This window comes from Urocampus carinirostris, chromosome 19 (assembly GCF_059441175.1).
Source record: "Urocampus carinirostris isolate Australia breed hairy pipefish chromosome 19, RoL_Ucar_1.0, whole genome shotgun sequence".
Lineage (NCBI taxonomy): Eukaryota > Metazoa > Chordata > Actinopteri > Syngnathiformes > Syngnathidae > Urocampus > Urocampus carinirostris.
The window spans coordinates 23,826,202-23,837,339 of record NC_142367.1 but is presented as its reverse complement, the minus strand read 5'-3'; the positions used below and the strand labels follow the sequence as shown (position 1 = coordinate 23,837,339).

General features: G+C 40.4%; 1 protein-coding gene across 1 annotated transcript; it reads left to right on the top strand.

The window, feature by feature from the left end:
- Window positions 1-2,016: 2,016 nt before the first annotated feature.
- On the top strand, window positions 2,017-10,940 carry dbf4b (DBF4B-CDC7 kinase regulatory subunit). Its single transcript, XM_088324146.1, has 12 exons — window positions 2,017-2,138; window positions 6,006-6,218; window positions 6,302-6,478; window positions 6,579-6,629; window positions 6,694-6,763; window positions 6,872-6,936; window positions 7,051-7,090; window positions 7,164-7,209; window positions 8,623-8,724; window positions 8,804-8,927; window positions 9,002-9,135; window positions 9,236-10,940. Exons 2-12 carry the CDS (start codon window positions 6,066-6,068, stop codon window positions 10,266-10,268), a joined length of 1,995 nt encoding a protein of 664 aa, XP_088180272.1. The 5' UTR covers window positions 2,017-2,138; window positions 6,006-6,065; the 3' UTR covers window positions 10,269-10,940.
- Window positions 10,941-11,138: the final 198 nt, after the last annotated feature.

Below are 11,138 nucleotides of genomic sequence, written 5' to 3'. Positions count from 1 at the left end.
TGTGTTGCGAGTGTGATGCTAGCGTGTTGCTAGCGTGTTGCTACCATTAACTGCCCTGTCACAGGCACCGTTTGGGATGAAAGTTATGTTATTATTATTAAAGCTTTGAAAACTCTCGGTGTACCGTCTTTCTTTGTAAATATGTGTAACCCATGTATAATATGCATTTGCCACTGTATATTTTTGTAATGTATTTATTTGTATTTATTTTAGACACTTATTCTGATATGTTTTGCACAGGCAAATGAAAAAGGAGGGGCGGAACAAACGCGGGGTGACGGGAAGTGGGGAGCAGTGAAGGTGAGGAACAGACAGACCTGTTTGTGGACGCGGCGGATAATAGTGGATATATATTTTTCCCACCATTACCTTTGGAAATATACACTTTTTTCCTTGGATTACTTTCAACGGGACCCGGACTCTGCAGGTCTGCATCAAACCTTAAGTACCGGTATCATTTTCCGTTTATTTTGCCGGCTGTGATTTTTTGACTGCGTACTTTAATGAAGGACATTTAGTTTCAATCATGGGACTTAAAGTCGGGTTTAGGTTAATTTTGTGTTTGTGTTACATTTTTTAATGTGGGCGCATGCGGCTTATATACAGGTGCGGCTTGTGTAAGTACAGAATCGGTTTCCCTTTTAAAATGTGGTGCGTGCGGCTTATAATCAGGTGCGCTCTATAGTCCGGAATTTACGGTATTTGAATTAGATATGATGAGCTCCACCTAGAGGTACTTGCCATAATTATCTGCCATTTTGCTGCTACGTGTACCCAAAAAACTGGCAAAAGGCTGATAAAACAACATTAAAAGAAAATGATGTGGTTTGAAGATGGAAGAAAATGGTGGAGGAGAACATATATATATATATATATATATATATATATATATATATATATATATATATATATATATATATATATATATATATATATATATATATATATGTGTGTGTGTGTGTGAGATAATTTTCTGTAAGAGAACAAACATGGCACAAAAATGATTTGCTGTATTTTGGTGAAGTACAGACACACGAAAGGACTGACTCAAATTAATTTGAAGGCAAAGGGACTAACAAAAGGCGCTCTGCGCATAACAGAGTAACAAAAACACGCTCGGGAAAACACTCCATGCTGTCAAAGTTCAAGAAGTCCTGGATGGATCAACGGCGTGTATTATCAGGCAGATCAGGGGGAAACAACGACCCAAAAGCTTTTGCTTTCGGCACAGTTTATCTGCCAGTTGGCGCCCTCTAGAGAATGGTGCCATGTTGGATCCTAAAGAATTCTTAAACTTTTTTTAATATTTTAAGAATATTTGGAATACATATTAGATATTAAACAAATAACCGTTAATGTGAATTCCTCGTTCCTTGTGATTTGAAAATTCGTTATGACTCTTTCAAAATAAATAGCCACATCTAGTGGTCAAGTGATTCAAACTGTCCCTTAAGCGTCTTGTATTATCATTCAATCATAAAAATACAAATACAAACTGTTAATCTCAGGAAACAAGATAAATATTGTAATTTATTTTTGGTTTTCAAATACGTTGAATTAACTATAATGCGATGTTTTTATTTTTTTATTCTTTAATTTCTGATAGCACATTTTTGTGTTTTTTTGACACAATTAGCACACGAATTATTTATTATAATCAAACGTATGTAAAAAAAAATAATACTAAAGCTTCCGTTAAAACGTTTTAACGTATTTTCGGTTCAAATGATTAAAAACGAAAAATTCAGAACGTTTTATTTCCATGATGCGCTTTTGCAATTCTACCGCTAGAGGTCACTAATTCACAGCAGTTGAATATTTTGTTTATTAACACGTTTAGTCTCCATTTGTCTAATAAGTTTTCATCATGAAATTAAACAGTACAACATTCTTACCAACATTCTTAATCATGGCCAAAATAATATAATAATTTCAGTAATTATTAATCGTCCACTAGATGCAAATTGAGTGAAGCTTAAAATATCCCACTTTGTATGGCGCACCCAAACGCAACATCATACCGGATGTGACCTGTTCTCTTGTCAGTGTTTTTAAAAAAATCGGCGGTCGCTTGCTACTCTGTCCTCCATATAGAGTGCACATTTAACCCGAATATTGCTCATTTAATCCCCACTAAGGTAAGTTTTAAGTTCTTATTTTGTCACAAAAGCTATTTGGACTTACAAGTGACCGGCACTGCCGTTTAAACTTGACATACCTGGTTGAGTTCGAGAGTTGGAAGCTAACAAGCTTAGCCGCTTAAGCTAACATTCGGCTTGACGGCTTTGTTTGACGTATATTTTATATTTAACGCCATTTACGGTATTTAAACATGTACGCAACTTTTAATTTATGCCCTGAAAGATATATTTCTCGATTTATGCAAGCAAACCTAATTTCAAAACTAATTTATTTTAATACGTTAAATCAGCATGGTGTTATTAACACCCCCCCTCCATTTCGAATTGAATCGTCTTTATTGTCATATCAACGTATGCAACGAGATTAGACATGGCACTCCAGGTTGAACACGCAAGTAACTCATTTTATATGTATAGCCCTCAATCACAAAGAGTCTTAAAGGGCTGCACAGGTTAATGCACAGACTGTTATTTCAGACTATTATTACACCACCCCCTGATCTGGAACCAACACGAGGGCAAGGAAAAACTCAAAAACCTCAACATGAGGAAAAAGAAGAAACCTTGAGGAGGGACCGCACATGTGGTATCTCCCTTTCAGGATTACCACGCAACAGATGTTGCAATTACAAATAATACAGAGATATTGTCCACAAAAGTATAGCTTATTCATATGCTTCAGAGTAGAAGTGTGTTTTAAGCTTAGATTTAAGCATTTCCACGGATCTCAGGGGGAAGAGCATTCCACAGCACCGGTGCCCGCATGGAGAACCCTCTCAAACCTGCGGAACACTTCTTGGCTCTTGAGATCACCAGTAGACCGGCACTTTCAGAACGAAGGCTTCGGACCGGAACATAAGGGGAAATCAGATCTGAAAGATATGAGGGAGCAAGTCCATGTATGATTTCGAATAATACTACTGTAAGAGAACCTTGAAATCACATCTTAGTCTAACAGGGAGCCAATGCAGGTTAGCCAAAATCGGCGTGATGTGATCGGACTGTGATTGTCCTAGTTAAAAGCCTCGCTGCAGCATTTTGTACCAGCTGAAGACTCTGGATTCTGGACTTCGGGGGACCGGAGAGTAGTGCATTACAGTAATCGAGACGGGAGGGACCAACGCCTGAATTATAATCTCCGACTGAGACAGCATAGGACGAATTCTAAAAGCGAAAAATAAGACAGTACACTGTTAGTATCCAGGAAAGGGGATGACCTTATGTGCAGCCCCTTCTCAAGGTTTCTTCATTTTCCTCATGCTGAGGTTTTTGAGTTTTTCCTTGCCCTCATGTAGGTTTTAGATCAGGGGATGGTGTCATAATAGTCTGTAGTTTGCAATAGTCTTTGATCTGTGCAGCCCTTTGAGACTCTTTGTGATAAAGGGCATCACAACTTAACTTGACTTGAGGTTTTTGAGTTTTTCCTTGCCCTCATGTCGGTTTTAGATCAGGGGATGGTGTCATAATAGTCTGGTTTGCAATAATCTGTGGTCTGTGCAACCATTTGAGACTATACGTGATTAGGGGCGTCACAAATAAACATGACATGACTACTATAAGCAGGTAAAACTTTACAAGGCAATGTGTAGAGACTGGTCTAAGTAGTTATAAAGGTGCAATGAAAACTAGTAACTCCTACGACTCGTCAATTGAAAATGAGTGCAAAACATTTAGCATGAAGAAAATAATCCAATGGCAGCACAGCCGCACAGTGGTTAGCCTGTGTGCAGCACAGTTCTGAGGTCATGGTTCAAATTCAGCTACCAACCTTCCTGTGCGGAGTTTGCATGTTCTCCCCGCGCTTGCGTGGGTTTCCTGCGGGCACTCCGGTTTCCTCCCACATTCCAAAAATATGCATGTCAGGTTAATTGGCCGGTCCAAATTGTCCCTAGGTGTGAATGAGCGAGCGAATTGTCTGTCCCTGTGAGACTGGCTGGCAACCAGTTGAGGGTGCCCACTGCCCGATGGCTGGGATGGGCTCCAGCACCCCCGCGACCCTACTGAGGATAAGCGGTACAGATAATGGATGGATGGGTGAAAATAATCCAAAATAAGTCGCACTTGTTTAGGGTGGTGATGGCCCTGGGGAAGAATCTGTCTTGGAGTCTGTTTGTCCTTGTTTTAGCGCCAACAGGTCAAAGAGTTGATGGTCCAGGCAGGGTAAAAAGAATGTATTATGATGATGATAGCTGTGCTGCAGTATTGCAAGGTGGGAATGTCCTCCCGACTGGGCAGAGAACAGCTCATGATTTTCTGGGCTCTGTTGATTACTCCCTGTAGGTTTTTCCTGCTCATTTCACCATTTTATCACTTTAAATTTTACAGTGACAGTGGAGGATTACTACTATAATTGTTTTTCTTGTTTTCTTTTCCCAAATATCAGTCTAATAAGTCAATTTATGTTTATTTGTGTAGCCCTAAATTACAAAAAGTCTCAGAGGGCTGCACAGACCACAGATTATTGCAAAAGTTTACAGGATATTGATTACATACAGTTTTCTAGTTTACTGTGGCTAACAATTAAATAATAACAAGAACGGCAAACTATAATTTTGGGTCGGATTGAGATGTGTGAATATGTGTTTTACGGACTGGGTTTAGATTAGGTCGAACTGGGTTTTCCAAAATAAAGTTCAGATAATAATGTTCCACTGTTTTCAAATATATTTTGAATTCCATACACAAAATAAGATCAAAAAATAGATCATTAATAATTAATATAAAAATAAGTCATTATTTATGGTGAAATTCTCTTGCCTTCATCTAAATTTGATTTTTTTGGGGGTGGTGTAGGGAGCTAAATTGTTTCATATAACTGCTTGTATTTTAGTAAGTACAGTCCAAGTGTATTGCATTAAATAGTCAAAAAAATTTTTTTCAATTTAATTGTTTCAATTCGAAACATGTCCCCTTCTCCCCCAATAAATCGAAGTAGGCTTAGATGATCAAGAGAACAATCAATTCATACGTATTTTTTTCTCGTATTTAACTCGTTATGTGGCAGTCACAGATTATGTTTGTTTTCTATAGGTATCCACTTAAATATTGCAGCTTGGTTGTCCTGTAAAAGGGATTACCTCATGTGTGGTCTCTTATCGTGGTTTCTCGTTTTTCCTTATGTTTTTTTTGTATGTTTTCCCTGCCCTCGTGTAAGTTTGAGATCAGTGGATGTTCTAACTACCATGACTGTGAGCCGATACAGTGATTTGATTCTTTGATAAAGGCCTATACAAATAAATGTTACTTGCAAGTCTAGTACTTTGTTCTAAATAAACTATTTCTGGCTTTCTGAAAATACAGTATCTGTTATATTGTATAATTTGCTTCTGTTTTGTGTTTATAAAATAATACTAGACTATTGTACAGAATAGTCTTTATTGTCATCAATATCAACGTTGTGAACCATTTTGTGCTATGACATTAGACATGGCACTCTAGGGTTAAAAAAACTGTCAAGACTTTGATGAGAAAAAAGATAAGACCATCAGGATAAATAGGCAAAAATATATAGTCACAACAGCGTTAAGAAAACTGCTTGTAATTATAATGCAATGAAAAATAATAGTGTATTGTAATCACAGTGCAATAAAAATAAATGTTGTAACATGGAGCAGCAGCAGTATAAAAAAAATAAATATATATTTTCTAGATAATTATTTTCAATTTCATGCAATGGCATATTTTTTTTGATGATGTATATCAGTGTTTTGTTTTCAGTGCTCTCCTATAGTTTTCTGAGATTTGCCCAGAACACGTAGACATTTTTGAGACGCAGTACGTCATATTAGTTTCATCCCGAGGAAAATGAATGATGTGTATTTTTGCAAAGCATCCCTATTTTCAATTCTCTGCGTTCCCTAACAGACACAAGCAGTGACCCGAATAGACATAACTTGCTCCTGCCTTCCCTGCAACTCCAATATAATGCTGCAACAGCAGCAATGTGCAGAGCAGCCAGGACTTTTAGGGAAACTTCATCCTGGAGGGAAGAAGCTAAAAGGAAAGACTTTCTATCTGGACAATGTGAAAAAACGTCCCGCTGCCCTTCTCTCCGAAGCCATAACTCTTTTTGGAGGGGTATGCCACATTTTTTTTACTATGTTACAACGTCCACACAAAGGACAGTCATCACCAGAAATTTACCTTTTATCTTTTCAAAGGGAGTTGAGAGCTTTCTTCACAAGGACGTGAGCTTTGTTGTCACCGGAAGTCACAAAAGCCCGGAGGAGAAAAAGCTCGCAGATGGCAAGAGAAGTGATGACTCTCGGCGGCCAGTCAAGCGGCAAGAAAGTGTTCATGACAGTAGGAAGCAGCAGCTTGCTACTCCACAGCCAGCGGTAGGAACCCAAATCTTGTTTGCCAAAGTTAGCTCGCTCACCATTAAATAAAAAGTGTGTTTTTGCAATGTTGGATCGTTGTTTTGATCAACCTTCACAGGCTTGCGGTAGCCGAGGAAAAGCCCTGCTCGAAAAAGCCATTCGCAATAAAGTAAGCCGCAAATCTTAATCTTGGTTGCCTTTGAAGCTAAATATTTGGGGATTTCATTGCACAGGAGCGGCTGCAGACGAGCAACGTGTTGGCAAACGCCCGCTCTTGGGGAGTCGGTATTGTTCATGTGGACGGTATCCTTTGCACTCAAGAACCCTTGCTCACAGCAGGTGGTGCCACATAAGTATGGATCATTAGTTTGATTTGCCCTTCCAAAGTCGCTTCCTTAATATTGCCCCCAGATGTTCTGATTTATTTAAAAAAGCTGAACAGTGAGCAGGTTCTTGTGAAGTCCATCAGAGCTGAGGTATGTTAAAAACTGAAAGTAATATGTACATTTCCAACTCTCCACGTTCCACGGTGGTAAGTGGTCAATAGGGAAATAAAATATCTTACTAAATTCATGTGTATATTTTCACAGAGGAGTCACACCAAGCGGCATTCTTCCCATGTTGTCAAAGGTTTGTGAACTTGACATAAAAATTGCAATTTCTATGATTTAAGTTTAATATTGTGCACTTTGTTTTTTGACAGCTGCGCCTCTGAGATCTCCTTTCCTCAAAATCGAAGATTGCAGCAGGTGAGTGAGGTGTCATGGTCAAGTCACGGGCGCCGGCACGAGTTTGCTGCTGATACAGCATTATAGCAATATCGGTTGTGACGGTGACTGACACCAGTATCGGCTACCCTCCAGTGCAGGGGTCAGGAACCTTTTTGACTCAAAGAGCCATAAGAGCAAAAAATGTTTTAAAAAGAAATTGAGAGAGCCACATCCTATATTGTCAGACAAAATTGAAAAAAACTGCCAAACACGCTCTCTAGACAAAAGCTAATTCTTCAGCACATTTTATTTCACTGTGTGCCATTTGATGATTTCATCAAATGTATAAAATGATAATAATGCCAAATCCTGTGTCCCAAATAAATGTAAATATGCCATTTGCAATTTGTTAAGAGTGTTGAGGCAAATTTTTTCCATGAAATTTGTCCTTAATAACTGTTTCCAAAAATGTGCATGCAAAGTTTTTTTGTAAAAATGTCACAAATCACTGCAAACGATAAGCATATGGTCATATTCACTTTGGGTGTAGACTGCACTGAGCGAGAGAGAGAGAAGGAAGTGCCTTGCGCTGTGTGCAGGGATCCGCCCACCCGTACTGCTCACCCAATCAAAGTTGTTTGCCAGCGTTTTTATTTATCAGTATAAATGGTTTCTTATCGAACTTCTGCATTAAGTTGCTTCGGTTTTATATGGACCAAAACCGGGATGAAATCACTTGACTTTGGAACGCCACAGAGAGATGTGCAATGGTTACATTTTAACTCCCGAACCATAGGTTCCCTACCCCTGCTCTAGTGGATGTTTTTAAAATATCGTTTAACAGTCGGTACTAAAGAATACTTGTATATGAAGGGTCACACAGGTGTAGGGAAAGTTTCGTTTTTACTCATTTGTGGATCTTAATTTCATGTTTGCTAATTTATTTTAAATGTTATTTTAAATGTATACATTTGTTGAAAACTTAGTGTTACTAAAATAGCCTTTTAGACATTAGTTTCTTTTGAAGCCAGTCTGTCAAGACTGAAAAACGAATTGGGAAATAAGTAGCTCAGCACAAGCACACTACACAGTGCACGTTAGGACTTTCCCTAATTGCGCCTGTTAACAAATGGCACTGTGTAACATGAAGAGCTCCAGCGCCCCCCCCAGGGAGCCCAAAACCCAGACAGATAGCGTTTCGTGTTGTGCTCCTGCAGGGAACGTGCACTCAAACGACTCTTTATTTCTTCCATTTGCGCTAATTGAAGCGCACCCTCTTAAGAAAATGGACTCAAAGCTGCAAATGGTTCAGCAAATGAAACAACTTTGGTTCTGTTGGTTTAAAAATAAATTGCGATAGTTGGAACTTGACCCTCTGTTATACATTTCAACCAATGCCTTGTGCGTCAAAGATCTGTTCAGAAGATCAAAATCCATGATTTATGTGTCCAGGAAGTACAAGCCCTTGCATATGCAGTCCATGAGCTTTCCATCACTGTGCTCCTCGGGCCGGTTCAGTCCTTTCGAGTCGCCTCAAAGAGAAGACTCGTCGAGGTTGGTTAAGCAAATTTGGTCACTTCCGTCATTCAAAAATTCCACTGTGATAAGAAGAAAATTTGTTTTTCCTGTTCAGGCCAAAGAAAAAAGTGGCAAGTCACAGTCAAGACAAATCGCAAACGGTGCCTCCTTGGCCGACGTGTAAGAAGAAGATCTCGTTCTGCGAATGTTGCTTTCAGGCTTTTACCAATCTGGATGAGGTGGGCGATCTTCCCTCACACTTTTTCGGACTTGAGTCGATTCCAGGGTTTTGATATGGATTTGTCGTTTGCAGCACTTGCAGTCTGATCAACATCGAGCGTTTGTGATGGAGGATTCAAATTATAACATCTTGGACAGTCTGGTGGTCAACATGGTTCCTCCGTTTGAGCTTGATCCTTCTGAGCAAGGGGAGGAAAAGCTAAATAGGTGAGCTATGGTTACCTGTTTTTGTCCTGACCCAAACACACACGTTCCGTTCTCAAGTGTACCTATTCTGTCTATGGACTACCAATTTTTTTGTCTGTAGACTGCCGGCTATTGTGGCCAATTCTGAACTGGAACCACTGAGCGATGCCGAGATGGAACATGAAGTTCAGGCCTTAAAAGAAGAATCCTCGGTCTCCATTTCTGCCCACGTCACTCCTCTGCATTCCAGCAACTCACCCAAGGAACCAGATCCCGCCCCAAATCCAACAAATGACATCCAGTGTCACAAGTCTGATGACTTTCTCCACACTGCCCAAGCAACCCTGCCCATTTTGGACCTGGCACCGCAAGTCCATTTTCTCCCGTCACCGTTTTTTGACCCGTATTCCATGCCCCCTGTTCTTAGCCCACACTTTTCCACCTCCAATAACACGGAACCCTATAGTCTCTATTCAGAACCTCCAGTACTCAGTCCCCAGATAGATGACAAAGATTATGAATGTGAAGTGGAAGCTACAGTTCGAATGTGTGAATCTGTTTCAATCTCCTTACGCGCACTTCCTTCTCTGCCAGCAAAAAATGCGAAGGCCTCCCCTCCAGTTTTGCGTCCCGCAACTCCGAACCCGAAAAAACGCCGCCGGTATTCCAGCGCCGACGACGATCGCGGCAGAAGAAAAAGGACAAAAGGCAAAGACCTCGCAGGGTCGGAAAGCGAATCCATCGCCGGGGACGAAATGCAGTTTTTCGAGGGCAACGACGCGCAGCGGAATGAAAACCCCCCTCGGAAAGACGCAACCCGTCTTCCCGGCGGATTCCAATTCTCTCTGTTTAACATGTCGGGACCAGAGGCGCAACAATCCCCTTCGGCGTGCATCGACCCGGCCCTCATCCCGGACATCACCCGTCTCGCCTCGTCCGACTCGGACTGGGACCGCGAGCTGCTGTCTCGCATGGACCCGACGCGGTCGGGCTCCGGCGAGCGGGACACGGACTTTATACACAGACCCTGCGCTTGGACGGGCGACGGCGGCTACCAGTTACGGCTGCACAGCGCCCTGCAGCCCCCCACTCCCGCCACCGAGCCCCCGACCTTCTCCGGCACGGCGGTGCCCGTTGTCAAAGTACTTCACTGACTGCACTTTTTGCTGAGCGCGCTCACGATGGACTTAATGGACCGTTTGTTGAAAGCATTTACGCTGCGCATCGCTTCCTAATAGACAATCTAGGCAGGCACAACGTGAGTGAATGGGTACAGCCATTTTCCTTTGAAGGCAGACCGCTTACCGTACAATATCAATATTTTGGGATCAATTTCGAATGCCCGATGAACTTAGACAATTGCAGCGAGTCGTGCAGAAAGTATTTCACCCTTAAATGCGTTTCATGTTTTGGTAAATGAACTGTTAAGTCTGCACATTGACATTTCTCAATATATTCTCATATAGCCAGACTTAAGGGATACATTTGAGTATAATTCTCTTATTACCGCAAATTGGAAGAAAACTCAATCTTTGTCAACCGCAAAGCAAATCATTCTTTGAACAGTTATTTGATTTAGAGACGTTTTTCCTCCTCAAAGGGGCATTATTCAAGAACTAGAACTGTTTGAAGCAGATCCTTTTGGAACCTGCTTTGAAGGTCTGATGATAAAAAAGGTGGGAAGCTTCATACCTTGCAACGTACCAAAATTGAATCAATATGGGAAAAAAAATGCTCATTTCAGGGATAAGATGTTATGAATTAACGTGGAACAAAATTAAATGTATATTTTCGAAATAAATAGATTTTTTAAAAAACGATTTGGTGTTTTGAGATGAAAGTATGATACGGTGCCACTTTTTTCTGGTATAGGTAAGCAAAATAATGTTTTTGTGTTTGTTAAACACAGGACTATACAGATGCTTAAAGTTTTTGAAAATGATTAAAATTTTCAAGGATGGAAAGATGCTTCAAATTTAGGGTGAAGTGTTTGTAATTGCTTAAAATTGTTGCCATGTTTCACA